Raw genomic sequence first — 27,874 nt, 5'->3', positions numbered from 1 at the left:
ATCTCCAATCCAAAATCAAATCTAGAATCAGCTTCCTATATCGCAACAAAGCATCCGTCACTCATGCTGCCAAACATACCCTCATAAAACTGACCATCTTACCGATCCTCGACTTCGGTGATGTCATCTATAAAATAGCCTCCGACACTCTACTCAACAAATTGGATGCAGTCTATCACAGTCACCTCATCCCCATACTGTATTTATTTATTTATTTATCTTGCTCCTTTGCACCCCAGTATCTCTACTTGCACATTCATCTTCTGTACATCTACCATTCCAGTGTTTAATTGCTATATTATAATTACTTCGCCACCATGGCCTATTTATTGCCTTAACTTACCTCATTTGCACTCACTGTATATAGACTTTTTTTTCTTTTGTTCTACTATATTATTGACTGTATGTTTTGTATATTCCATGTGTAACTCTGTGTTGTATGTGTCAAATTGCTATGCTTTATCTTGGCCAGGTCGCAGTTGCAAATGAGAGCTTGTTCTCAACTAGCCTACCTGGTTAAAAAAAGGCAACAAAAGAAAAGACTCTGGAGCAGGTTTTCATCAAGTATCTCTGTACTTTGCTCTGTTTATCATTCCCTCGATCCTGACTAGCTTCCCAGTCCCTGCCGCTGAACAACATCCCCACAGCATGATGCTGCCACCACCATGCTTCACCGTAGGGATAGCGCCTTCAGGTTTCCTTCCGACGTGACGCTTGGCATTCAGGTCAAAGAGTTCAGTCAGGGTTTCATCAGACCAGAGAGTCTTGTTTTTCATGGTCTGAGTTCTTTTGGTGCCTTTTGCCAAACTCCAAGCGGGCTGTCATGTGCCTTTTACTGAGGAGTGGCATCCGTCTGGCCACTCTGCAGAGTACTGCAGAGATGGTTGTCCTTCTTGAAGGTTTCTCCCATCTCCACAGAGGAACTCTGGAGCTCTGTCAGTGACCATCGGGTTCTTGGTCACATCCCTGACCAAGGCCCTTCTCCCCCGATTGCTCAGTTTTGCCAGGCAGCCACCTCTAGGAAGAGTCTTGGTGGTTCCAAACTTCTTCCATTTAAGAATGATGGAGGCCACTGTGTTCTTGGTAACCTTCAATGCTGCAGATATTTTTTTGGTACCCTTCTCCAAATCTGTACCTCAACACAACCCTGTCTCGGAGCTCTACGGAGAATTCCTTCAACCTCATAGCTTGGTTTTTGCTCTGACATGCACTGTCAACTGAGGGACCGTATATAGGTAGGTGTGTGCCTTTCCAAATCATGTCCAATCAATTGAATTTACCACAGGTGGACTCCAATTAAGTTGTAGAAACATCTCAAGGATGATCAATGGAAACAGGATGCACCTGAGCTCAATTTCTAGTCTCATAGCAAAGGGTCTGAATACTTATGTAAATGTTTTCACTTTTTCATTATGGGCTATTGTGTGTAGATGAGGATTTTTTTATTTATTTAATCAATTTTAGAATAAGGCTGTAGCGTAACAAAATGTGGAAAAAGTTAATGGGCCAGAATACTTTAAGAATGCACTGTATATTATTTTCAACCAAAAATATGAATGTTTATTTTTTTCAATATTTGCATATTAATGTTAAAAAAATGGACTTATTATTACAGGGCAAGTGGTAAAGCTTTTGTTACATAAATATTTCCTATGGTGCACCAGGCCGTCATTGTAAATAAGAATTTGTTCTTAATTGACTCGTCTGGATAAATAAAGGTAAAAAAAAAAATACAGATGAATCATTTTGGAGTCTTAAAGGAGGCCTGGGTAAGACTAAAATGTCCACAAATGTTCCAACTTCAATGAATTATTTCTCACTTGTGCTTTAAGATGCAAATGTCTAATATATGTCAATACTCCTTTCTCCAAAAGATCCTTCCCATCGATATTTCGTGAACAAAAACATGATCATGGTCCTGTTTTGTTCTAGTTTCGTGAGGAATCACCCTAGAATAGAATTAGCCAAATCATTGTAACAAACTATGTTTGGCTTGACAAGGACAGAAATGGAGTTGCCAAGAGCACAAACTGATCTGCATCCAGGCTTAAATAGAGTACCATCTGAGGAGTTTGCTACTGGATAATGCTCCAGAATAGTTAGTGAGGTAAATGATCTGTCAAGTGTTGATAAGATCTTTATAGTTTCCATACCAGTGTACCATGTCAATAATTTCCATTATCTATTCGTTGTTCATCTATCGACGTCAGTCGTCTCTGCCTCCCACATGCATGTTTTGGTTGTTATGTTTGTTGTGATTTCATGATATTTCAGTGCGGCCCAGCCAGGCCCATGTTGATTGTAGGGCGAGGTCCTCCACAGAGGCTTTTCTTCTGTTTACATCCATTCATGCTGTAAAGTTCAGGGGTCATATGTTTTATTGTCTCATTCTGCCTCTGCTGTTGTGATAGAGTAAGGGTTATCTCTATCCTCGTTCAGCAGGACGTAGCCCCTGTCACCCTCTCAAACATTCCATTGCTACACAACACGTGACGCCCGGTGTGGAAACTATGAAATGGGAATCTGGCCTGGCAGAAGCCCTTCAGGAAGTGAGAACACTTAGGAAGATGCTCTTAACAGCGGCAAGAAGGACCCTTTTATATCCGCAAAATTTGACCCTTCCTCTGTCTCACGATCCAACAAGTTTTTTTTTTTTTGTCTTTTTCTCTCGTCTACTCAGAGGTTCCTTTGTTTCACAAGCCATAATGGTTTTTACATCTTTCATTAGAATATATATTGTATGTATGTTGGAGAATCAACCATTTTAAAGAAGGGTTCGAGTTCCTAGATTTATTCAGCGTGTAAAAAATGTTTGGTCTTAAGGCTGTATTGCCAGAAAACTTACTTATGGGCTCACAAGCTATCCAACTCCTCATTACATTTACTACGTTACTGCAATCGTGCCCTCGCTCTTTTTGAGAAAACCTCCTGGCCTGTCTTTGATGCTTCGCGATCAACCTATTAAAAAAAAAAAAAAAAAAAAACTCTATTGCGTTTGCAAAAAGCTGTGAGTGAAAGGGAGCAATGTGGTGTGAGAGCTGGGCAGGGGACGGAGGCAGGGGACGGAGGCAGGGGACGGAGGCAGGGGACGGAGGCAGGGGACGGAGGCAGGGGACGGAGGCGGGAGGCAGGGGCTCTTGCCGGCTGGGTGTATGTGAAGGCCAGACAGCTGGAGTACTCAACTTGGTGACACGGCCTTGACCAGCCGTGTCTGCTGTGCTCTCATGGTGCTCCAGAGTAACCCTTTGCTCTGGCCATGACATACGAGTCCTGCATACACTACAAGCGGTGCGTTGTGAGGGGAGCGACAGGTGATGATCCTGGATGAAGAAGGAAAACATCTGTTTAGGTCGCATGACTCTCTGAGATCTTCCTTACGCAAGTGGTTTTATCCGGTTGTATGTCAAGACCTTTCGATTGTGGGTATTCAGTGTTATAGGCAGAGAAGGGAGTTTTCTGGTGCTATTAAACTCCCAGACACAGATGACTGTGTAGTGATAGCAGCCTATAAATCCAGTCCAGACCCGGCAGAGCTCATCTGACCACACTGCTCGTCTGTGGGCTGTTTTCGGCTGGTGTGTAAATCATTTTGTTGGCAGACACCGCCTCAGCTCAGGAACCGCTGTCAGGTTTCTCATGTCCCCTCTCTCCCCCCTCTGGATCCAAGGCCTCTCATTGGAGGTTGTTATCAAATTATATCTCAGAGAGAACAGGGACTTAACTGTTTAGGAAAATAAATTGTGAGATGGTGTTTACATTACCTCATCTGGATTTAATCAGACGGCGCTCGGCATTAGGAGAGCCAAGCACGTTTTGTCAACGTGTCTTCTTAGGGAATTTGTCTGGGATTACTGGGAAAAGGAGAGGAAGGGAACCTCCCTCCCTGCTTAAACTTGAGATGTACGCTGGTCATAAAGCCTGTGGATCAGGAAGCGCTCTAAACTGTCACTGAATTTACTCCCAGGAATGGCAAGGCATTTTCCTCTTCCTATTTCTCCCTATTTGAACGACTTCAGCATGGCAGGGTGGTTTTAATAAAATCTACGTATACCTTCAAGTTTCAGGATTCAAAGAGTTGAAGTTGTGAGGGAAACATGACATAGGGAGAAGCCTAATGGTAATTTTTGGAGGAATATTATATTAAGTACAATTTGAATTGACAACAATGGGAAGTCATAGTCACAAACCACATGCTACTGTCCTCCCTTCCACTGGCATACTGTTAAGTTCCACGGATAACTGTTTTTCTATTTCTGTCGTCTGGTGGTCAAAGCAAGAGTGTAAAAAGTCTGGTCTCTCGCTCTCTCTTTCTCTCATTTATATATTAATGTCACCTCTACCCATGTGCCCCCTCTCTTTCCATTTACTGTATAAAGAAACCTCGGACATCCACAGATGCTGAAATTTGGTCAGTCCGCCCTGGCCTTGATTTCAATATCCACAGACATCTGGACCGGCGTTAATTTGACCCAAACATAGACGTCCATGATTGGTTCAGATTTGTTCTGGAACGGACCAGTTCACTTACTGTTCAATAACACAAATAGATTTTTTCGAACTCAAGGTGCCATGTCATAGCTGACACCCTATTCTTTCTTAATTTAGAGCAGATATGTAACACGTATATTTGGAAAATGTGGTCACTTATACTGATTTTTACAGAAATTCTGTTGCCAAACATTGCATCTGCACAGTTCTTCCAGTAAATGTGTTTTTGTAAAATGTTCAGTGTGAATTGTTAAAAGTTGTCCTTGTGCATAGAGTTTGTAACAGAGTATGGTTTGTTAAACTTTGAAATCAATGGTTTTTGTTTGGCATACATTTTAAGGGAAAAATCTGATTCTCAGCGCCACTATGGAATTGTCCTATATGTCATGCTAGTCTTTTCACTAAAGATCTCCACTGTGCTCCATGGGGTTGTCACCAGTATCGCGATACTACGATAGCATGAGCATTGGCAAAAAGGCAAACGCAAAAGCAGACTGAACTCTTTGGTCCTTTAAAAACCTACTGTATGTCAAATATTATGTGCAGTAGCTTGGAAAAGACATGGGATTCTGGGTCACAACATAAGGCTGTTTGTTTCCAAAATTAGCAGTGTTTTCCTCAGGAAATCGAGGACACTACATGTTTTGTTTCTCTCTGAGTACCGCGATACTGGTATCGTGACAACCCTAGTGCTCCATAGAGACTCTTCTTCTGGTCCACTTCATGACTCCCTCTGGACTCTTCTAGTTTATAAGCCTGTTTGTTTCTGCTGCTTAGATTATGGTGAGATTGTCATCTCCCAGCAGGAAACCTGGGCTAGAGAGAGGAAATGGAGGAGAGAACTCAGGTTCACAAATAGGACCTCTGCATTGTATTCCTGGAATGGAGCGCAGGGCTAGGCACTAACACCAGGCAGTCTCAGAGAGAAGGCTATTCTGTTTTATTTTTTAATTTTTTAAAACTAGATTACCTGTAGTTTTTCATGTCTGTCTGTAATTGTGTATTGACTTGGTGCTGCCTATCTTGGCCAGGATGCTCTTGAAAAAGAGATTTCAAATCTCAATGAGCCCTTCCTGATTAAATAAATGTTAAATAAGAAATGCTCAGCGTTAGCGAACTACTCACATCAACCAGTCTCACTGTATTGATTATCAATAAACCTCTACTGTAACAGCCACTGTATTTTTAACGATAAGTTACCTGTTCACCTCTAGGAGTTCTCTTTGAAATGCCCTGACTGTAACCTGGAGCCCTACTCCCCCACTGCCTTTAGGCTAGGTACCCGAATGGACCTCAGGTTCTATAACCAAGCCTGTGGAGTGCATAATAATATCCTATTGATTCCCAAGGGAGTCATTTCTGCAGAGAATTTGATAGAGCTTTTCGCTTTCTTTTGTGGTGCTGTTTTGTATCATTGTACAATGATTAACCTTGGTGGTGGTGAGGTTTGGTCTATAATTTAGAATTTCTATTCTCTTTGTTTGGGCTAGGGAGTAGAAAAATGACTTCTGTTCTAACCTGATTGGGCTTTTCATTTCGCAGTCTGTGACTCAATTCAAGATTAATTGGAGAGCTGCTTTGCTCTGCATGCTGGAAAAATCCTGGCTATGTGTCTGCTGAAGGCTAGAGATAATGACTAAAGCAGGCCTATTGGTTAGGTTGCTCAGGGAAAGCTGCATGAACAGAAGATTTACTGCTGTGTTGAATTGCTTACCTTACTCCTGCCCCGTTGCCTTGACCTTAAACTATTCTTTACTGTAAGTCGGGTACCACAGTCACATTTCTGTCATGGTTCACCTTTGAACTGTGTCCAGTTTGGCTTTAGCATGATATGAGTTAAGTGGGGAAGGTTGGGGTTTGTTATTCTTCTCTGGTGTTTTTGCTGTAGTTTGTTTCTCTATCACTCGTGTGGGGTAACTGTAATCTGCTGCGTCCCCTAGTGTTTATTTTCGCTTTCCCTTACTTTAAAGATGTAAAGTTGAAAGGTTTCTGCTAAAGGAATCACCATGGGGTAACATGCTAGAGAAGATAGGATTACAAAACACTCTCTTTTCGTTTATTATCAAGGGAAATCTCCATTTAAGTGAGATATGTCAAACCGGTCTCAAAGGGGAGCTCAAAACTAGGTTGCACTCCTAACTGGGATTTAAATGTCCTATTTAGAATGAAGAACAACAGAAGGGAGCTCCAGCAATATTTGCCTTTCATAAATCTGCCGACATAACATTACTCCTGTCTAAAATTAGTCCCACATATAGAGTAATTGATTCATAAAATGGAATTGTATCGGCCTTAAAGACGGTCTTTGTGAAAATAAAGTGATACTGAATTAGTTCTGTGTAGTTTTAAGAGTGGGTTAACCTGTTAGAGGCCGTGTGAATGGGAAATTAGGTTGAGGATTGACAGGATACTGACAGGATACTGAACAATGACTTCCAGGTTATTCTAGTGGTATTAAGTTGATACTGTCGATACCGCTAGGAGTGTCTGTGGTGTATTTCCCCCTCCCATCACTTACAACCACCATAAGCCTGCAGAGTGAAGGACATGGCCATTAAAGAGGATGCAGAAGGAAGTGGAGGTGTTGAGACAGTGTCCAGCTCCTCAGGGAGGGAGCCCCATGGCTGGGTTGGGTGGCTGAGAGCCAGGCTAAGGCCCTGGGTGTGTCTGTCCATGGTTCCCTGGCCCAGCCTGGAGGTCAACAATGTAGCGTAGCATCACATCCTGGTGCTGCCTCCCTCTCTACCCTCCTGAAACCCTCAAAGACCTGAGACTTTTCTCTGGCATGGAGTAATATTTGTAGGAGTGTTCAGTGAAATCATGTCCAGCTGAGACCACACACTGTAGTACTGAGAAAATACGATGTTCGCAGTCCTGTGTTGTGTCATTCCCAAAGGATGTCTTGTATACTTTCATTTTTTTAATCTGTGGTGATTTATGGTTTTGAGTTCATTTTCAGAGCATCACTCATCCAGTGTCATAATCTAGTCAGACCTTGTACTTGATTTAATTAGCTAAATAAAACTGTTTTCAATCCACAGATTGCGACTCAGAGACGCCAAGGAAGAACTCTCTACCCCACAGTGCCTGAGAACGCCGTGAAGGAGGCGCAGAGTCTGTTTGTCCAAGAGGTAAGAACCCACAAGTGCAATAACCCTGCAGGAATGAACCTTTGTCCTTTGAGAGCAGTGGTTTTATTGACAGTTGGATGTTGGCATTATGACGTGCCATTACTTGCTAGTGTATCCTACAGCCATATTAACCATAAATACAGTTACCATAAATACAGACATTTAGTGGCAGTCTTCAGCCAGCTTCTGACCTGGCATTGACGTATATGGCAGCCTGCACAAGATCAATAGATATGGAAACACACTGGGCTGCACACACTTTCAGTGTCTCTGATGATTTCCCCATTGTTTATAGAATGTGTCCAGCCAAACTGAGCTTCCATTTCACCTAGCACATACTTTGTGACACAATGGTGTTTTATTGTTCAGGACAGGCAGGAGTAGGAATTATGGGCCGTTACTGGAAGCTATCCAGTCAACAGGAGTATTTTCATTCTCTTCAATAACATCTATTCAGGCCAGGAGACCAAAAAACTGATAAGCGGAATCCAGTTCCAAAGTAAATGGATGGTTCTTCTCCAACTTCTGGTCTTCATCCTCTCAGAGCACTGTTTACACTAGTGCCTCCCTGTACCAAGCCTGGTAAATGCCTTCTGCAACCAAGTAGCGTTAAGTGTTTCAAATGTATCTTCAAATCAGATGTCAGCCTTACTGTACATTCTGTTCCCATACAGTACTTTATTTATAAATAAATGTTAAATGAAAAATAACACAGTCTGACATTTTAACATCTTGCTTAAACACACAATCTTCCACACACAGTATACCTGAGCTACACAATGGTTTACTGTCATTGTGTTCTTTGTTGACAATTGGACACTTGATGGACACTGCTCCTATTGTAACACTGCTCTGCAAACCAGAGGCAACTGGCTGCTGACCCCTCAGGTCATGGGTCACAGATTAGGGAGTCCTGTCTTCAGTCATGAGGAAACACTTCCTTTTGGTCCAATGCAATATGACATCAGCAGGACAGCTGCGGAGTACAACCCTCTCTCTTTTCCATTCCTCCACTGATCAGATTGACTTTCCGCAGCTCAGGACTCCCTTGTCAGACCATTTCTTGTAAACTACACGCCTCTCTGTATGAATACCATTCTGGATGTTCATATCAATCTGGAAGTTTTAACAGTGAACAGATGTCTCTCACCCAGACTGAGAGATATAGAAGTATACTCCCACCCAGTTTGTACTGGGTTGATCTAACGCCTACTTGATGATCCTTTTAAGTCTGGGGTGAAGTGTCATACTGTGTGGATGGGAAATGAGGAACTGTCCTTTGTGTGGGGCTGTAGCATTCCTCCTGAAGTGCCCAGACATAACTGCTGGGTCATAATTAGGATTTATGCCATACTGCTCTAATCATAAAATATTTCCTTTTCTCGTTGGTTTGTTTGACTGTCCCGAAAAACTCTACCATTTCCATCTCAATATTTGTCTATAAAGCAATTAGGATAATTACTGTAAGTTGATATCTAGGATGTGAGATGAGACAAAGTAAGTCGGTGTTTCTTCATGTTACCGTCAAACACTTTTTAAATGTGTAAAGTCAGCAAGTAATTATGTAGACTGATGAGACGGTGCTCTGTGGAACTATTTTTCTCTAATTCCAGATCCTGTGGAAGGCTTTAATTTCCACCAACTATCTGCTCAAGACGAGCATTCACTTTGATCCCTCTTCTTCCCCTTCCTTCCTTCAGATGTACTAATCTGATTTGAATAGGGAGCAAAGGATTCCCAGAATAAGGGCTGTTTCAGAAAGCCACTGCGTTAAGAAAAGGACTTCATATAGGGCCCAAAACATGTTTTATGGAGTTACTGTTCCTTCAGAAGGTATTCATACCCCACATTTTGTTGTTACAGCCTGAATTAAAAACGGATTAAATAGATTTTATTTCTCACCCATCTAAACACAATACCCTATAATGACAAAGTGAAAACAAGTTTTAAAAAATGTTTACAAATGTATTGAAAATGAAATACAGAAAAATCGCATTTTACGTAAGTATTCACACCTCTGAGTCAATACTTTGTAGAAGCACCTTTGTCAGCGATTTACAGCTGTGAGTCTTTCTGGGTAAATTCTAAGAAGTTTCCACACCTGGATTGTGCATCATTTGCCCATTTATTCTTTTAAAAAATGATTAAAGCTCTGTCAAATTGGATGTTGATCATTGCTAGACAACCATTTTCAGGTCTTGCCATTGATTTTCAAGTAGATTTTAAATCAAAACTGTAACTCCACTTTCACTGTCTTCTTGGTAAGCAACTCCAGTGTAGATTTGGCCTTGTGTTTTAGGTTATTGTCCTGCTGAAAGGTGAATTCATATCCCAGTGGAAAGCAGACTGAACTAGGTTTCCCTCTAGGATTGTGCCTTTGCTTAGTTCATTGCATAATTTTTTTTATCCTGAAAAACTCCACAGTCCTTAACGATTACAAGCATACCCATAACATGATTCAGCCACCACTATGCTTGATAATATGGAGAGTGGTACTCGGTAATGTGTTGTATTGGATTTGCCACAAATATAACACTTTGTATTCAGGACAAAAAGTTAATTGCTTTGGCACATTTATTTTACTTTAGTGCCTTGTTGAAAACGGGATGCATGTTTTGGAATATGTTTTATTCTGTACAGGCTTCCTTTTCACTCTGTCAATTAGGTTAGTATTGTGGAATAACTGCAATGTTATCCATCCTCAGTTTTATACCATCAAAGCCATTAAACTCTGTAACTGTTTTTTAAAGTCACCATTGGCCTGTTGGTGAAATCCCTGAGCGGTTTCCTTCCTCTCCGGCAACTGAGTTAGGAAGAACTCCTGTATCTTTTGAAGTGACTGGGTGTATTGATACGCCACCCAAAGTGTAATTAATAACTTCACCATGCTCAAAGAAATATTCAATGTCTAACACTGGTGCCCTTTTTGAGGAATTGGAAAACCTCCCTGGTCTTTGTGGTTGAATCTGTTTGAAACTCACTGCTCGACTGAGGGACCTTACAATTATCTGTATGTGTTGGGTATAGAGATGAGGTAGTCATTCAAAAATGTTAAGCACTATCATTGCACTATTGGTGAATCCGTGCAATTTATTAGGTGACTTGTTAAGCACATTTTTACTCCTGAACTTATTTAGGCTTGCCATAACAAAGGGGTTGAATCCTTGACATTTCAGTTTTTCATTTGTAATTCATTTGTAAAAATAAAAAACATAATTCCACTTTGACCTTATGGGGTATTGTGTATAGGCCAGTGACAAAAAATATATATTTAATCCTTTTTAAATTCAGTCTGTAACACAACAAAATGTGGACAAAGTCAAGGGGTGGGAAATCATTCTGCAGGCACTGTAGCCATCTGAAAAGATGCTATTGGCCTACACTGATTGGTTGTTGTGTGCTTGTTTCCTGTTTCTTTAGGTGAAACATTGAAACTGTCTTAGATTACACTTGTAAACCATTGATTTGTTTTTCTTTTTATTTCAGTGCATCAAGACCTACAACTCTGATTGGCATGTCGTTAATTACAAGTATGAGGACTACTCCGGGGACTTTCGGCAGCTTCCAAAGTAAAACCTTTGCTCAGTCAGTATGGTGTCTTCCAAAGTAAACCCTTTGCTCAGTCAGTATGGTGTCTTCCAAAGTAAACCCTTTGCTCAGTCAGTATGGTGTCTTCCAAAGTAAACCCTTTGCTCAGTCAGTATGGTGTCTTCCAAAGTAAACCCTTTGCTCAGTCAATATGGTGTCTTCCAAAGTAAACCCTTTGCTCAGTCAGTATGGTGTCTTCCAAAGTAAACCCTTTGCTCAGTCAGTATGGTGTCTTCCAAAGTAAACCCTTTGCTCAGTCAGTATGGTGTCTTCCAAAGTAAACCCTTTGCTCAGTCAGTATGGTGTCTTCCAAAGTAAACCCTTTGCTCAGTCAGTATGGTGTCTTCCAAAGTAAACCCTTTGCTCAGTCAGTATGGTGTCTTCCAAAGTAAACCCTTTGCTCAGTCAGTATGGTGTCTTCCAAAGTAAACCCTTTGCTCAGTCAGTATGGTGTCTTCCAAAGTAAACCCTTTGCTCAGTCAGTATGGTGTCTTAAAACCCTGCTCAGTCAGTATGGTGTCTTCCAAAACCCTTTGCTCAGTCAGTATGGTGTCTTCCAAAGTAAACCCTTTGCTCAGTCAGTATGGTGTCTTCCAAAGTAAACCCTTTGCTCAGTCAGTATGGTGTCTTCCAAAGTAAACCCTTTGCTCAGTCAGTATGGTGTCTTCCAAAGTAAACCCTTTGCTCAGTCAGTATGGTGTCTTCCAAAGTAAACCCTTTGCTCAGTCAGTATGGTGTCTTCCAAAGTAAACCCTTTGCTCAGTCAGTATGGTGTCTTCCAAAGTAAACCCTTTGCTCAGTCAGTATGGTGTCTTCCAAAGTAAACCCTTTGCTCAGTCAGTATGGTGTCTTCCAAAGTAAACCCTTTGCTCAGTCAGTATGGTGTCTTCCAAAGTAAACCCTTTGCTCAGTCAGTATGGTGTCTTCCAAAGTAAACCCTTTGCTCAGTCAGTATGGTGTCTTCCAAAGTAAACCCTTTGCTCAGTCAGTATGGTGTCTTCCAAAGTAAACCCTTTGCTCAGTCAGTATGGTGTCTTCCAAAGTAAACCCTTTGCTCAGTCAGTATGGTGTCTTCCAAAGTAAACCCTTTGCTCAGTCAGTATGGTGTCTTCCAAAGTAAACCCTTTGCTCAGTCAGTATGGTGTCTTCCAAAGTAAACCCTTTGCTCAGTCAGTATGGTGTCTTCCAAAGTAAACCCTTTGCTCAGTCAGTATGGTGTCTTCCAAAGTAAACCCTTTGCTCAGTCAGTATGGTGTCTTCCAAAGTAAACCCTTTGCTCAGTCAGTATGGTGTCTTCCAAAGTAAACCCTTTGCTCAGTCAGTATGGTGTCTTCCAAAGTAAACCCTTTGCTCAGTCAGTATGGTGTCTTCCAAAGTAAACCCTTTGCTCAGTCAGTATGGTGTCTTCCAAAGTAAACCCTTTGCTCAGTCAGTATGGTGTCTTCCAAAGTAAACCCTTTGCTCAGTCAGTATGGTGTCTTCCAAAGTAAACCCTTTGCTCAGTCAGTATGGTGTCTTCCAAAGTAAACCCTTTGCTCAGTCAGTATGGTGTCTTCCAAAGTAAACCCTTTGCTCAGTCAGTATGGTGTCTTCCAAAGTAAACCCTTTGCTCAGTCAGTATGGTGTCTTCCAAAGTAAACCCTTTGCTCAGTCAGTATGGTGTCTTCCAAAGTAAACCCTTTGCTCAGTCAGTATGGTGTCTTCCAAAGTAAACCCTTTGCTCAGTCAGTATGGTGTCTTCCAAAGTAAACCCTTTGCTCAGTCAGTATGGTGTCTTGACAGACGGTACAATGTTATGTAATGTGGAACCAAGTTGTGACTTCCTCCTGGGCAAGTTAGAACAGCTACCCTCTTTGTGCAGAGATTTCACACTGAAGTGCATGCACACCAGTGGAGGCTGGTGGGAGGAGCTATAGGAGGATAAGCTCATGGTAATTGGCTGGAACGGGAAACATGGAACCGTATCAAAAACACAAATCGTACGGAAACCATATGTTTGACTCCATTCCATTACAATGAGCCAGTCCTCTTATAGCTCCTCCAACCAGCCTCCACTGACGCACACACCCGTGTCATTCTGTGGGTAATCTTCAATCATCCTTAGTTGCTTATTGTTCAGGATATTTTGGCATGGATAGTCTACAAGGAAATGCAGGTTTTATGATTTAACCCACATTAACAATAGACTTCCTCAAGCCACACTCGGGTTATTCCCAAAGATGTGGGGATTTAGTCAGGTTGGAAACCACCCCCGGTTCTAAGAGTGTCATCAATTCCACCTTCTGCCCCGAGGGCAATGGTTTCCAGTGTCATTGTGGTGGAATTTACACACAAAACAAAGCTGCCCTGACCTTGAGACTTGCCGTTGATGTCAACAGACCTTTGGTCAGTATTCAGTGTCCAGGGAGGGAAATATAAATGTTTTCCTGAGGTGAATTCATTCAGGCTTCCTATGTAAGTGGGACATGCGCATTACATTGGGTTTCATTTCTTAGATCAATAAATGACCTTGCAGAGATTAGGAAAAATAATAATTGATTAACTTTATTCACATCCTTGTGTTTTACAGCAAAGTGTCCAGACCAGACAAACTGGCTGTCCATGTTTTTGAGGTGGATGAAGACGTTGATAAAGATGAAGTAAGTAAATGTTCTAGCTACAGTTCAGTGGAAGGTTACAAATAACAAACAATTTAGTTAAGCCGCTTATTCCTTCGACTTTCAACCTTACCCACCTGCTCCATGTACAAATCATCTCAATACCCTTTTTTGTTTCCAAGTCTTTACTGTAAATACCTCAGAGGCACTGAACAAATAATCCTCCATACAGACAGACGTACAACGTTTCCGCGCGCCGCTTACAGTCCAGCACCTTTGACATTGCCAGAATGGCCACGGTATTGATGTTTTTTCACACTAGAAACCAGTCTTTCCTAGAACACAAGCACCAGATATTATTAGTATCTGGTGCTTATTATCTGATTTAATCCAGATTAGGAACTGATTTGGCTGTCCTGTTCCAATCCCAGTTGTGAAATGTCTCTGGCATGAGATGAAAGCGTCATTGTGTCTAAATAGGAAATTTTAACGTGAAGTATAAAGTGTAATTAGCCGCCGGACTTTGGTTATCTGGCCGCCTCTCAAATGGTCTCGGGTTCTTCTCTGCTCCATGTGTTCATGGCCCCCAGATTCCTCACAGCACATGGGTTTGGCTCTCTTTGTTGTGAGCTAATTTATAACATTTCGCGTCTCCCTGATTATACAACTGAACTCTTAGCTAGAAACTTTTTGGTCTGTGAACCCTAGAGATGTCTGATTCTGTGCTGTGAGCGGTCTAAATTAGTCTTTGTTGGCCTTGGAATAGCTTGTGCAAGTCAGTACACACAAGGGAGGCTATGGGGTTGCCTTTGTTCAAGCCAACCCTGAAGAGAGGCTGGATCACTGATGCCTGCAGAACCCTCAGAGGGATGGTGCTCTGCGGAGCATGACCTGAGGCAGTCTCAGGCTGTTGATGACACTGATGTTATACTGCCATCTATTAAACTGCTAGGGTCATGTTGACATTTGCATATGTCACATACTGTTCTTTATGTCATGTCATACATGAGCAAATGAATAGGGATTCGAGTGACCTCGCTCACTTAACTGGGATGAGCCGAGAGACTAGCCCAGGTCACCGGAGGTCAGGGCCTGACCAGTGAACCTTTCAGTGGACATTAGATCTGACAAGGAAGGGGCATTCCTTTCATCAGATAGACTGCCTGATGACAAGACCCCTCCCAGTTCACCCTTTCCCTCACCTCCCACACAGCTGTGTAAGAATGCTCCCCGGCCCAGCAGCCAAGAGCGTCCCAGCTACATACCCCTCACCTCAGTTTGTCGCACGCAGGGAAGTAGGTCTGCACCGAGCAGATGATAGCTAAGGAAGTGAGCCATTTCTCCTGAAATCCCCAAATAAATCCTCACACACATATACAGTACATGGAAACCTCAGCCCCAAGTCTGTTCATGTGTTTAATGACAATAACATTACCACAGGCTGGGGCTATGTGAACAAAGTTAAAATGTTTATGGTCAAATGTGTCATTGATTTATGAAATGATTATGCACTGTGTTGCAGTTTAGTTAATCTGGTTGTTTTGGGTGTTGCCAGGCAACATTTTCAGAGCTTTGGGGGTTCACTGAAAGCAAACACAAGTCATTTGTCAGCTCTCCTAGGGACTGGCATATTCTGGTCAGTGAAAGATGAGTGGAAGCAGGCCCTGAACGTTTCCAGACCCTCCTCATATGAGTCGACGATGTACTGGAAATATTCTGCTCTCTGCCAACACTTTTTAAAGCCATTTTATTGGATGAGAGAGGGAATAGGAATCATGTCATCTTGAAAACCCATTAATTATATCCAAAATCGTCTGGAACAATGGCTTTTACCTCTGTAGTCTCTCAAAGAGGAGGCTTAAACACTGGACATCTGATCGTGAGGACCTGAAGGAGACCATGCGAAGGGTAAAACGCTGGTGCAGCAGCTCCTCTTCCCTCACTACCCCCCTAATTGATTTATTTACACAGATCATTACGCCTCTGGAAGTCTCCATGGAATAGAGATGGAAGCCATGTGTCTAGTCATACTTGCTTGGTGCCAATGGTTTAGCTGGTTTTATGGTACCTGAGAACTGGGATGATATTGGTCATGCCTCAGTGAAGAAGCCATTGAGAGGGGCTGTTTATTTGGGTTCATAGCTGTGGTTTGTTGGCTGGCTGGCTGCTTGTTTGGAGTCAGATAGACCGACATTAAACTTAGCATTCTCTCATCTCATTCTCCATGTCTCCTGTACTGTTTTTGTAACATTATCTTGACCACAGGATCAAGGGCCTCTCTTGAAATGGACAGTTTGGTAATGTTTTGGCAGAGAGTGATGTTTTGATGTGGTACAGTGTGTGTATTTGCGTGTGTGTGTGTGTGTGTGTGTGTGTGTGTGTGTATATAGTCTTGAGTGTGTCTGATCCTGTGCTCATGTCTCTTCCAGGACACAGCCTCTCTAGGTTCCCAGAAAGGTGGGATCACAAAGCATGGCTGGCTGTACAAAGGCAACATGAACAGTGCCATCAGTGTCACCATGAGGGTGAGTGATCCTAATGATGACACGAGCTGTCTCTATTAGGAATGATTATTACCAGATGTGCAGGGATGATGAAACGTCAGTGCTCATGTCTCCAGTGACAGAAGGTTGGAGCCTGGTTTTCATTAATACCATTTCTCAGAAAAACTGATAGTAGTTTTGCAATATTAGTCTGTTGACTTCCTTCAAACCATGCTGCTGCAATTATCCGTGCCAAAACCGTGCCTCTTGTTGTCTAATAATAGCAATTTGTTTTTTATTGTTGTTTTCTACTTTCTAGTCTTTCAAGAGGAGGTATTTCCATCTAACCCAGCTGGGCGATGGCTCTTACAACCTGAACTTCTACAAGGATGAGAAGATCTCCAAAGAACCCAAAGGAACCATCTTCCTGGACTCCTGTATGGGAGTTGTTCAGGTAATATAGGAAACTCTGTGTCTGGGATTGTGCTTTGATTACACCACCACACTAACATTATATTGGATAGGTCATCCAGCCAGACATACTTCCCTTCCAACTCTTTTACTTCCTATAATATATTTGCCCATGTAGAATGTTATATGATCAGTTAAACTCAGCACAAGTTAAAGCTAGCAACAGGGAATTAATGAGGAAATGTCTGTCTATATCACTGCTGGGACCCTTCTCCAATCCCCACTTAAAACCTGAGCTCACTCCCTCCTTCTCCAAGGTCATAATTTACTGCTGACTCTCAGCTGCTGACTCTCAGCTGCTGAAACAAGGTGAATGCCGATAACATACTACCATGCACTTTGCAGCAGGCTAGCAATCAATACCACATGCTATAGCTAGCAGGCGCACATTTCCAAGTCCCAAGATGGGCTATAAGCAGTATTGGTCTTCTACACACAAATGGATGGAAAGGTCCTGCTTTCACTTACCAAGCATTCAGCTGACATTAATCAGATACTTTAAAAGGAGGTACACTATACTTACAAATGTATGTGGACACCCCTTCAAATTAGTGGCTATTTCAGCCACACCTTTTGTTGACAGGTGTATAAAATTGTGCATACCACCATGCAATCTCCATAGACAAACATTACAATTAGAATGGCCTTACTGAAGAGCGCAGGGACTTTTCCAACAAGTCAGTTTTGTCAAATGTCTGCCCTGCTAGAGATACCCCGGTCAACTGTACGTGCTGTTATTGTGAAGTGGAAACGTCTAGAAGCGACAACGGCTTAGTCACAAAGTGGTAGGCCACACAAGCTCACAGAACAAAACCGCCGAGTGCTGAAGCGCGTAAAAATTGTCTGTCCTTGGTTGCAACACTCACTACAGACTTCCAAACTGCCTCTGGAAGCAACGTCCGCACAAGAACTGTTCGTCGGGAGCTTCATAAAATCGGTTTCCATGGCAGAGCAGCCGCACACAAGCCTAAGATCACCATGCGCAATGCCAAGCATCGGCTGGAGAGGTGTAAAACTCGCCACCATTGGAATCTGGAGCAGTGGAAATGCGTTCTCTGGAGTGAGGAATCACGCTTCACCATCTGGCCGTCTAACGGACAAATCTGGGTTTGGCGGATGCCAGGAGAACGCTACCTGCCCCAGTGCCAACTGTAAAGTTGGGTGGAGGAGGAATAATGGTCTGGGTCTGTTTTTCATGGTTCAGACTAGGCCCCTTAATTCCAGTGAAGGGAAATCTTAACGCTACAGCATACAATGACATTCTAGACGATTCTGAGCTTCCAACTTGTGGCAACTGTTTGGGGAAGGGCCTTTCCTGTTTCAGCATGACAATGCCCCCGTGCACAAAGCGAGGGCCAGAAATGGTTTGTCGAAATCGGTGTTGAAGAACTTTACTGGCCTGCACAGAGCCTTGACCTCAACCCCATTGAACACCTTTGGGATGAATTGGAACGCCGACTGCGAGCCAAGCCTAATTGCTCGACCTCACTAATGCTCTTGTGGCTGAATGGAAGCAAGTCCCCGCAGCAATGTTCCAACATCTAGTGGAAAGCCTTCCAAGAAGAGTGGAGGCGGTTATAGCAGCAAAGCGGGGATCAACTCCATTTAATGCCCATGATTTTGGAATGAGATATTTGACAAGCAGGTGTCCACATACTTTTGGTCATGTAGTGTATCAGAGAGGAGTGGAGAGCTTGGCTTGGGCCTCCTGCCCTACAAACGGGCCTTTTATATGACCAGAGGAGAGGGAGGGTCCCCTGAGAGGGGGTGTGTGTGTGTGTGTACTTCATCTGAAGGGGAGCGGAAGTTGGGGAGGTCACTTGAGCATACGTGCTGTACCTACCCTCCCATGTTCTATCATTGTCCCCCTCGCACACACACTAAAGGGGCCACTAAGATAATAATCCACCTGGGTTCTGTCCAGTTGGAGGGGAAACATAGTCGATTCCCTGTTTCATGTCTCCACAGAAAGGGAGGGACGTTTCCGCCTGTGATCGTGGCTCTAATATTGTACCACTTTGTCATCTTTATGATTGCAATAGATTGATGACTTTTGTAACCTCTCAGTTATGGTTCCCTGCCATTGGCAACAGTTCAGACACCTTAATATTCCTCTCAACATATACTATAGGTATATATCTTTGTTATTGTCCATTTAGTTCAAATATGTTGCACAGTATATAGATTGTGGTAAACGCTTTCTCTTCTTCATCGACCATCTGAGGTTTTGAATGGTAGGTTTATGGTGTGTGCTCTACAACCATAACAAAGGTTGATGCTCAAAATATTGGTGTTAACTTATGGCAACTTTTACTGTATAGAGTGCCTTGCAAAAGTATCCAGACCACTTGGATATCTTCAAAAAATGTTGTGTTCCGAAGTGGGATTAAAATTGATTCAATTATTATTTGTTGTTGTCAACAGTCTACACACAGTACCCTGTAATGTCAAAGTGGAATAAAACATTTATTTTATTTAATCATTTTATTTATTCAATTAATACAAATTAAATAACTCAAATATTGTAGTTGCATAAGTATTCAGCTCCCTGAGTCAATACATGTTAGAAACTCCTTTTGCATCAATTATAGCTGTGATTCTTCTTGGGCCTATAAGAGCTTTGCTCACCTGGATTGTGCAATATTTGCACGTTATTATTTTTAAAATTCTTCAAGCTTGTCAAAATGTTGGATCATGGCTAGACAGCAATGTTCAAGTCTTGCCATAGATTTTCAAGCAGATTTAAGTATAAACTGTAACTTGGCCACTCAGGAATATTTACTGTCTTCTTGGTAAGCAACTCCAGTGTAGATTTGGCCTTGTGTTTTAGATTATTGTCCTGCTGAAAGGTGAATTCATCTACCAGTGTCTAGTAGAAAGCAGACTGAACCAGGTTTTCCTCTAGGATTTTGCCTGTGCTTAGCTCCATTCCGTTTCTTTTTTATGTTTAAAATCTCCTAGTCCTTAACGATTACATCCATATTCATAACATGAAGCAGCCACCACTATGGTTGATGATATGACGAGTGGTACTCACTAATGTGTTGTTGGATTTGTCTCAAACGTAACACGTTGTATTCAGGGCAAAAGGTTAATTGCTTTGCCACATTTTTAGCAATACTACTTTAGTGCCTTGTTGCAAACAGGATGCATGTTAAGGAATATGTTTTATTCTGTACAGGCTTCCTTCTTTTCACTTTGGTAATTAAGTTAGTATACTAGGCATAACTACAATGTTGTTGATCCATCCTCAGTTTTCTCCTGTCACAGCCATTAAACTCTAACTGTTTTAAAGTCACCCTTGGCCTCATGATGAAATCCCTAAGTGGTGTCCTTCCTCTCCAGCCACTGAGTTAGGATCTTTGATACACCATCCGAAGTGTAACTAATAACTTCACCATGCTCAAAGGGATATTTAATTTAAGCTTTTTTTGTTTTTTTTAACCTATCTACCAATAGGTGCCCTTCTTTGTGAGACATTAGAAAACCTCCCTGGTCTTTGTGGTTGAATCTGTATTTGAAATTCGTATCTGTATGTGTGGGGTACATAGATGAGGTAGTCATAAAAAAATTAGGTTAAACACATTTATTACACACAGAGTGAGTCCATGCAACTTATTATGGCACTTGGTAAGCACATTTTTACTCCTGAACTTTTTTTGACCTTTCACCTTTTCATTTGTAAAAATGTCAAAAAACATAATTCCACTTTGACGTTATGGGGTATTGTGTGAAGGCCAGTGACAAAACATCTAAATGTAATCAATTTTAAATTCAGGCTGTAACACAACAAAATGTGGAAAAAGTCGAGGGGTGTGAATACTTTCTGAAAGCACTGTATGTACAGTAGGGTTGCACATTTTGTGGTATATTCAGAGGTGCAAACATTCCGTTGGAATTAATGGGAATAATTGGGAATTTAATGGAAATATATGCCTATTAATACCATTTAAATGTAGATGTTTTTTTTGCATTGGATATATTTACCATATCATATGGAGACAGAAACATAAACCTTTTACCTTATAAGTAGACATAATAGCAAATTATTAAATCCATCCAATAGAAATAAAAAAAAAACATTTTAGTTATGAATTGAACTTTAATTAAATGAGTTGACTCTTCACATGGGATGATTTCACTGAACAACAAAAGAATGGGAATATTGAATGATCCCCAATGATCCATCGCATCTCCCAAAAACGTTTTCAACATACATCTGTAAAATGATAGTCTAGAAACTAAAGCCTTGGTTGTCTTCCTCTCAGGCTTCCATGTCTTCTCCCTGGACCTCCTCAATGTCCACCTCTTAAACATCAGACTCTGAAACCTCATCTTCACTGTCACTTTCCAACCTTGTTGAGGATGGCTCGTTGTCAGGCTCAAAAAGCCTCAGATTTGCCCGGACGGCCACCAATTTTTCAACCCTTGTATTGGTCAGCCTGTTGTGTGCTTTGGTGTGTGTGTGTGTTCCCAAACAAGGACCAGTTGCGCTCTGAGGCGGCTGATGTTGGTGGGATTTGCAGGATGATGGAAGCAACAGGGGAAAGAGCCTCAGATCCACAACGTCCCTTCCACCAGGTGGCTGATGAGATAAGTTGGCACGACTGCCATATTGCATCTCTATCCCAAAGCCCTTGCTTGGAAGTGTACTTCGCCAGACTGCCAAGAACCTTGCCCTCATCCAGGCCAAGGTGGTGAAACACGGTATCTCTGCACCAGACAAGATGCTCTTGCCAGCATACTTGGGGTCCAACATGTACGCTGCAGCGTGTATGGGCTTCAGGCAGAAGTCCTCACGCTTTTTTATGTATTTCAGAACTGCAGTTTTCTCTGCTTGGAGCAACAGTGAAGTGGGCAGGGCAGTACGGATTTCTTCTCTTATATCTGCAAGCAGTCTGAACATCAGACAGGATGGCATTGTCTCCCTTAATTCGTGGAATGACTACTGCTATAGGTTTCAGGAGTTTCAGGCTGCTTACCACTCTCTTCCTTACATCATCCAGGAGGATCCTCTTGATGGGGCTGTCCATATCGGCAGTCTGTGATATGGCCATTTCTTGGAGAGACTCTTTCCCCTCCAGGAGACTGTCAAACATGATGACAACACCACCCCATTTGGGTGTTGCTGGGCAGCTTCAATGTGGTGCTCTTATTCTTCTCACGTTGCTTTGTGAGGTCGATTGCTGCTATAACTTGATGACCCTTCACATACCTAACCATTTAGTTGGCTCTCTTGTAGAGTGTATCCATTGTTTCAGTGCTATGATGTCCTTGAGGAGCAGAATCAATGCATGAGCAGCACAGCCAATGGGTGTGATGTGTGGGTAGGACTCCTCCACTTTAGACCAAGCAGCCTTCATGTTCGCAGCATTGTCTGTCACCAGTGCAAATACCTTCTGTGGTCCAAGGTCATTGATGAATGCCTTCAGCTCATCTGCAATGTAGAGACCGGTGTGTCTGTTGTCCCTTGTGTCTGTGCTCTTGTAGAATACTGGTTAAGGGGTGGAGATGTAGTTAATTATTCCTTGCCCCCGAACATTCAACCACCCATCAGAGATGATTGCAATACAGTCTGCTTTCTCTATGATTTGCTTGAGCTTCACTTGAACTCTGAACTCTGAATCCAGCAAATTAGTAGATAAAGCATGTCTGGTTGGAGGGGTGTATGCTGGGCAAAGAACATTTGGAAATCTCTTCCTGAGAGCATCAGAGGTGAACCAGTTGCATACACAGCTCGAGCAACACATTCATCAGCATTTCTCTGACTACGTTCCTCCATTGAGTCAAAAAAACTTCTGATTCCAGGAGGACCACGAGCTGTTGCTATCGATAAGGTGTCTGATTCATAATTTTCACCTCGAATAGAAGTACAGGGACTTTTTTCAGAGGCTTGTTGTGAACGCTGAGGGAACTTTATGCACTTGGCCAGATGATTCTGCATCTTTGTTGCATTCTTCACATATGGTTTGGCACAGTATTTGCAAATGTACACAGCTTTTCCTTCTACATTAGCTGCAGTGAAATGTCTCCACACATTAGATAGTGCCCGGGGAATTTTCCTGTAAAGATTAGGGAAAGAATTTGTAAAAAAACAACAAATACAATTCCACGTACAGATAAATAGTTAAGCAGTTAGTTTAAACAACTCGTTTGTAAGATACATTTTTTTGGTTGGATTTGGAGGATGATGGAGGCAACAGGGGAAAGAGCCTCGGATCCACAAAGTCCCTTCCACCAGGTGGGTGATGAGACTAACTAGCAGAAATTGTAAACACGTTAGAAATGATTTAAACACACTTTGCTGTAGGCTACTATTTACTAGTAAACAAAAAATCATATGTCATATAAAATATATTTACCCCACCCAGTATTGTAATCAAAACGTACCAGAAAGCATGTAGTCCTTGGCTCAGACAGTGTAATAGTGGGGCTCAACAGCATCTCATTAGTGTGCAAGATCTTGAGAATCAGCTGTACATGTGATGGAAGAATGCAGAGGGTTGCAATTCCATTGAATTGGGGATAGTTTAACCAGAATATGCCACAATGCCTACAATTGCCTTATGTGTATCCCACAAAAAAGGTTCACTGTTATAAGCTTAACTTCCCAAGCTAGCAAACTTTAGCCAACCAGATGTGTCCCTCTGCAAAGTGAACAAAGATGGTGGTGCCTCTGCCTCCGTAAAGGCAGAGGCACCAGTATTTTGGTGAATTCTGTTTCCTGTCAGTTGTCTATGTATGCTATCCACTCTGGACAGGTCTGTGTTTGATTTTTGCGGAGGTTTCGCATTCTATGGGCAAAATAATATTCCTAATTGTAAACCACAACAGCTGGTCTTGGGATCTGCTCTTGATTAACGCTGCAATTATTGGCATATGGAGTGACGTCATACTCCCCCTCTGGCCCCAAGCTCGTTCAGCACGCTTTTCCCTGCTCTTTTATGATAGGCCAACACACATGAACAGGAATACATACACACGCGCACACACAAACGTATTGAGGCTATCCACCTGACGGCCCTGTGGCCAGCTGCCTGCCGGCCGTCTCTCTGAAGAAGCCTCTCACTAGGAGGACCTTCTCTGTGTGATCTGATCTCAGGTCTGGTGTCCTGTCTCCAGCCATTCTCTTACACCCCCATCATAATCCTTCTCATCCCAGTGCTGCTCAAACTTTCCATGATGAGAGAACCAGAGGATGCTTCCAAGATCCTCATCTCCCTCTGCGTAATGTATGGAGTTGAGTTACCAAGGCTTTGTGTTCTAAACCAGTGGTTTAAATTACTTAGATAAAAATACTTTAAAGTATTACTTATGTCGTTTTTTTGTGATATCTGTACTTTTTACTTCACTACACCCCCCCCCCCCCCCCAAAAAAAAGTGTTTTTTACGCCATACATTTTCCCTGACAGCCAAAAGTATTTGTAAAATTTCGAATGCTTTGAAGGACAGGAAAATAGTCCAATTCACTCACTTATCATGAGAACATCCCTGGTCATCTCTACTGCCTCTGAGCTGGGGGACTCACTAAGCACATGCTTTGTTTGTAAGTGAGTGTTGGAGTGTGCCCCTGGCTATCCATACATTTTTTTTAAAACTAGACTTTTGTGCCGTCTGGTTTGTGGAATGATTTATCCTTTTACTTTTGATACTTAAGTCAATTTTAGCAATTACATTTACTTTTGATACTTAAGTATATTTCAAATCAAGTACTTTTAGACATTTACTCAAGTAGTATTTTACTGGGTGACTTTCACTTTTACTTGAGTCATTTTCTATTAAGATATCTTTACTTTTACTAAAGTATGACAAATGGATCGGGTTTTTTTTCCACCACTGTCCTAAACACCAGGCCTGCATATTTCACTCATTTGCATTGTTGGAGTCCTTGCTGCTTAAGGGGGAAGTTAAGGCGGTGGTATACAAAGTCAGGTCGTGGGGGAACTGCAATAGGATAGTCAAAAAATGGGCCCCGCAGAAATTCTGGCCAAAAAAATGGGACCCCGCTGAAAAAGTTTGAATAGCACTGCGTTAAGGATTCACAACCTACAGAAATGAATGTGGCTCAGTAGTGTGATTATCTACTCATATCTTTAAGTAGAAAACATTTACTCAATGCTAATGTGTTACTTTGAGAATATATACAAAATGTCTTCCTCCTCTCTCTAATAACCCTGGTTATTAATCCCGTGATGATGAATCCGCTCTCATTCCTATCTTAAACACCCCCATATCTACTGTTTACTTTACTGGTCTTGAGCTAATGACCCTCCCTACCATCCTCCTCCCTCTCTGCAGGATGAAAGGCTCCTCCTTATTGCAATAATAACCATGGTAGCTAAAGCATGGCCTAATGTAATGCAATGCTTTATCAGAACTCCCACGTGGGCGAACTCCGTCCATGATTTATTTAGAAATGTTCCGGCAATGTTTTGGGGGGGTTGTTTACACAACAGCGGAATTACTGCACCTCAGCCTCCCTCACTTAGCTCTCCTGGACGTTTTAAGTTAACTCCATGAGGGTCAAAGCCTGGATGCATACTGTAACATTACTCAACTACGGTGGTTAGTTTATGGCGGCTGACTGAATCACCAGCATCGGGAGGTTCTGAGGCCCACCTGAGGCGGTGACATCACTCTGGCTGGCTGATTTTGGGGGTCGTAGGTCAACTCCACAGCTCGGGCCTAGTGCTGCTGACTGACTCCCTCAGCAGACCCAGTCCCTTTATAAGAGCTCAGCTCTAGTCTTGGCAGCACTACACTTTTTGTTGCGCATATGGAAATACTTTCTCTCTTCCACCCTGTGTGTTCCCTCTTATGCTAATAAGATGTTTTTTCTCCTCCGTGTCTCTTTTTAACTATCGCAAAGAAACATTTTTTAAAGCTTTCTTAAATATAGGATTTATGGACGATGATGCTATCGTTGTCAAATATATACACATACCAGTTTTACTGTTTCCTCGTATTTTCTTACCCTAGTGTGTGACTAGATGAAATGTGCAAAGAGGGAGAGGATAGGAGTTGTTTTCAGTAACGCTTTCTTCCAGAAATAAATCAGGAAACTAAGCAGGAGCTGCCTTCTGGTGACCTGACTAAATATTGGAGGTTAACTTTGGATGGTGGGTCGGAATGTTTGATTCACAGTTGGGCATTTGTTTTTCGACTGTAAGAAACACAGGCACACTCGACCTGCACACGCTGTAATCGTCCTCTTTTCAAAAAGTCAACTCAACTGATGTTGTTTTGTGTGATGCTACGGCGTAGTTTTTTTTCTGGAGAGCACGTCCCTCTGTATTTGTAGTTGACCCTTGCTCTCTAATCAAACTGTTGCTTTTCCTTAGCAACTTCCACTCCAGCGTTACATAGACAATGATGGTCTCACCGAGCTTCCTCTCCTCTGTGTGTCTGTCTGCAGAATAACAAGGTGCGGCGCTTTGCCTTTGAGCTGAAGATGCAGGACAAGAGCACGTACCTGCTGGCTGCCGACAGCGAGGGAGAGATGGAGGACTGGACCAGCACTCTCAACAAGATCCTTCACAGCAGCTTCGAGATTGCCATGCAGGAGAAGAGGAACGGGGACATCCACGATGGTTTGTGTGCCGTGTCTGTGTGCGTGCGTGCTCGCGTGGGTTCATGGGATGGGGGGTAATGAGAGACATAGACGGGCATTAGATTTCCTTGTGAATTCTGTTTAAAATATCATTCACCACCAAAACCCCTAGTACAAGGATACTGTGCTTCTCATAGTGCTAGTAAAATAAAGAAAACATCCCAGGGTTCACTGCAGTACACTTATCTGCCTGTCAGGGAAAGGAACGTGTAAATAAGGTGTACTTAGGCCTGTTCTAGTCTGTAGTTTACAGTGTGCCACAGAGAAGAGGATGTATTTGGCCTGCACCCTTTAATCACACTCCCATGTAAATAACCCTGTTTTAGGGTATTACATATTTACATTTTCGTCCTTTAGCAGACACTCTAATCCAGAGGGACTTACAGGAGCAATTAGGGTTAAGTGCCTTGCTCAAGGTCACATCGGCAGATTTCACCTAGTCGGCCCAGGGTTTCAAACCAGCAACCTTTTGGTTACTGGCCCAACCTCTTAACCGCTAGGCTACCTGCCGCTCACATTGATGGAATAAGCGCCACATTAATTGAGTGTAGTTGGCTCAGAGTAGTTTAAAAACGCCTAGGAGGTAGATCCGAATGGACAGTGGTATAAATACATAGACTAGATCCTGTACAAGCTAATGCACATCATTAGCATTCTTGTCTGTCTATGTGGCACACAATACCAGTCAATCTGAACTCTGTGTTTACGCCCACACATCTCCCAGACATCTCCTGGTCTATGGTGGTGCTGGAGCTAGAGGGCCACCCAGGTTTTTAATACTCCCCTCCTGTCTGATCCCAGGCCTGAGCCAGGAGGAAAGAGCCATGTCTGCACAAAGAACCCCGCTAATCTCAGTAACCCCTCAGCTTTTATTAATCACGCTCTCCTAGGGGGAAAACAACCCTGGTACTTAGGATCTGATCTGAGGCCTGCTCTGTTCTCAGGGCAGTCTAAGTCACTGTTTACTGTACTTAAGTGTTAGTAGCGTGCGATTTAAGGAAGAGGTGTGGTTAATGGAGTTGTAACCTATGAAATAGTGGATTTGTTGAATCGCGTGTTGGCTCTGTTTCCAGTGAGAGTGCTCTGCTCTCTTTTCTGTTGCAGATGACGAGCTGGGAAAGGCAGATGGTTCGTTGGGGAATATGGACAGCTTTCAGGTAGGTCCTGTCTTTTCACTAATGCGCTGCCTCAAGCATAAGGGCCCTACGGGGCCTGTTCACATGAGACATAATGTAGTTGCACCATGAAATCACTTCACCATGGGAGGTAGGGAGCAGCCAGTCAGGCCTCTCAGAGGAGTGTAGCTGCCTCTACAAAAATATATTTATTTAGCTTTAACTCTGCTTGTTTAGATAAGCACCTCATTTAAAATTAAAAAATATATATTCTCTATCTATGGTTAGACATACACAGACAGATGACAGCTCCCACTGTTTGAAAAGTGACCGAAAAAAGGAGAGGAACCCAAATCTAATAAGTTCCTATAGAGAAAAGCTACAGGATGAC

General features: G+C 42.5%; 1 protein-coding gene across 8 annotated transcripts in view; it reads left to right on the top strand.

Moving 5' to 3' along the window:
• LOC115160802 (dedicator of cytokinesis protein 9) overlaps positions 1 to 27,874 on the top strand; it is a 122,990-nt gene that overhangs the window by 63,851 nt on the left and 31,265 nt on the right. For all 8 annotated transcript variants that reach the window (XM_029711230.1, XM_029711232.1, XM_029711234.1 and 5 more), the window contains exons 3-9: positions 7,530 to 7,619; positions 11,106 to 11,188; positions 13,777 to 13,846; positions 16,234 to 16,329; positions 16,607 to 16,741; positions 26,174 to 26,348; positions 27,473 to 27,525. In XM_029711230.1, coding sequence (XP_029567090.1) covers positions 7,530 to 7,619; positions 11,106 to 11,188; positions 13,777 to 13,846; positions 16,234 to 16,329; positions 16,607 to 16,741; positions 26,174 to 26,348; positions 27,473 to 27,525 — 702 coding nt within the window. The remainder of the gene's footprint in view (positions 1 to 7,529; positions 7,620 to 11,105; positions 11,189 to 13,776; positions 13,847 to 16,233; positions 16,330 to 16,606; positions 16,742 to 26,173; positions 26,349 to 27,472; positions 27,526 to 27,874) is intronic.

The sequence above is a fragment of the Salmo trutta genome, chromosome 24, assembly GCF_901001165.1.
Source record: "Salmo trutta chromosome 24, fSalTru1.1, whole genome shotgun sequence".
In the NCBI taxonomy this organism is placed as follows: domain Eukaryota; kingdom Metazoa; phylum Chordata; class Actinopteri; order Salmoniformes; family Salmonidae; genus Salmo; species Salmo trutta.
This window is presented reverse-complemented; position numbering and strand designations above follow the sequence as displayed.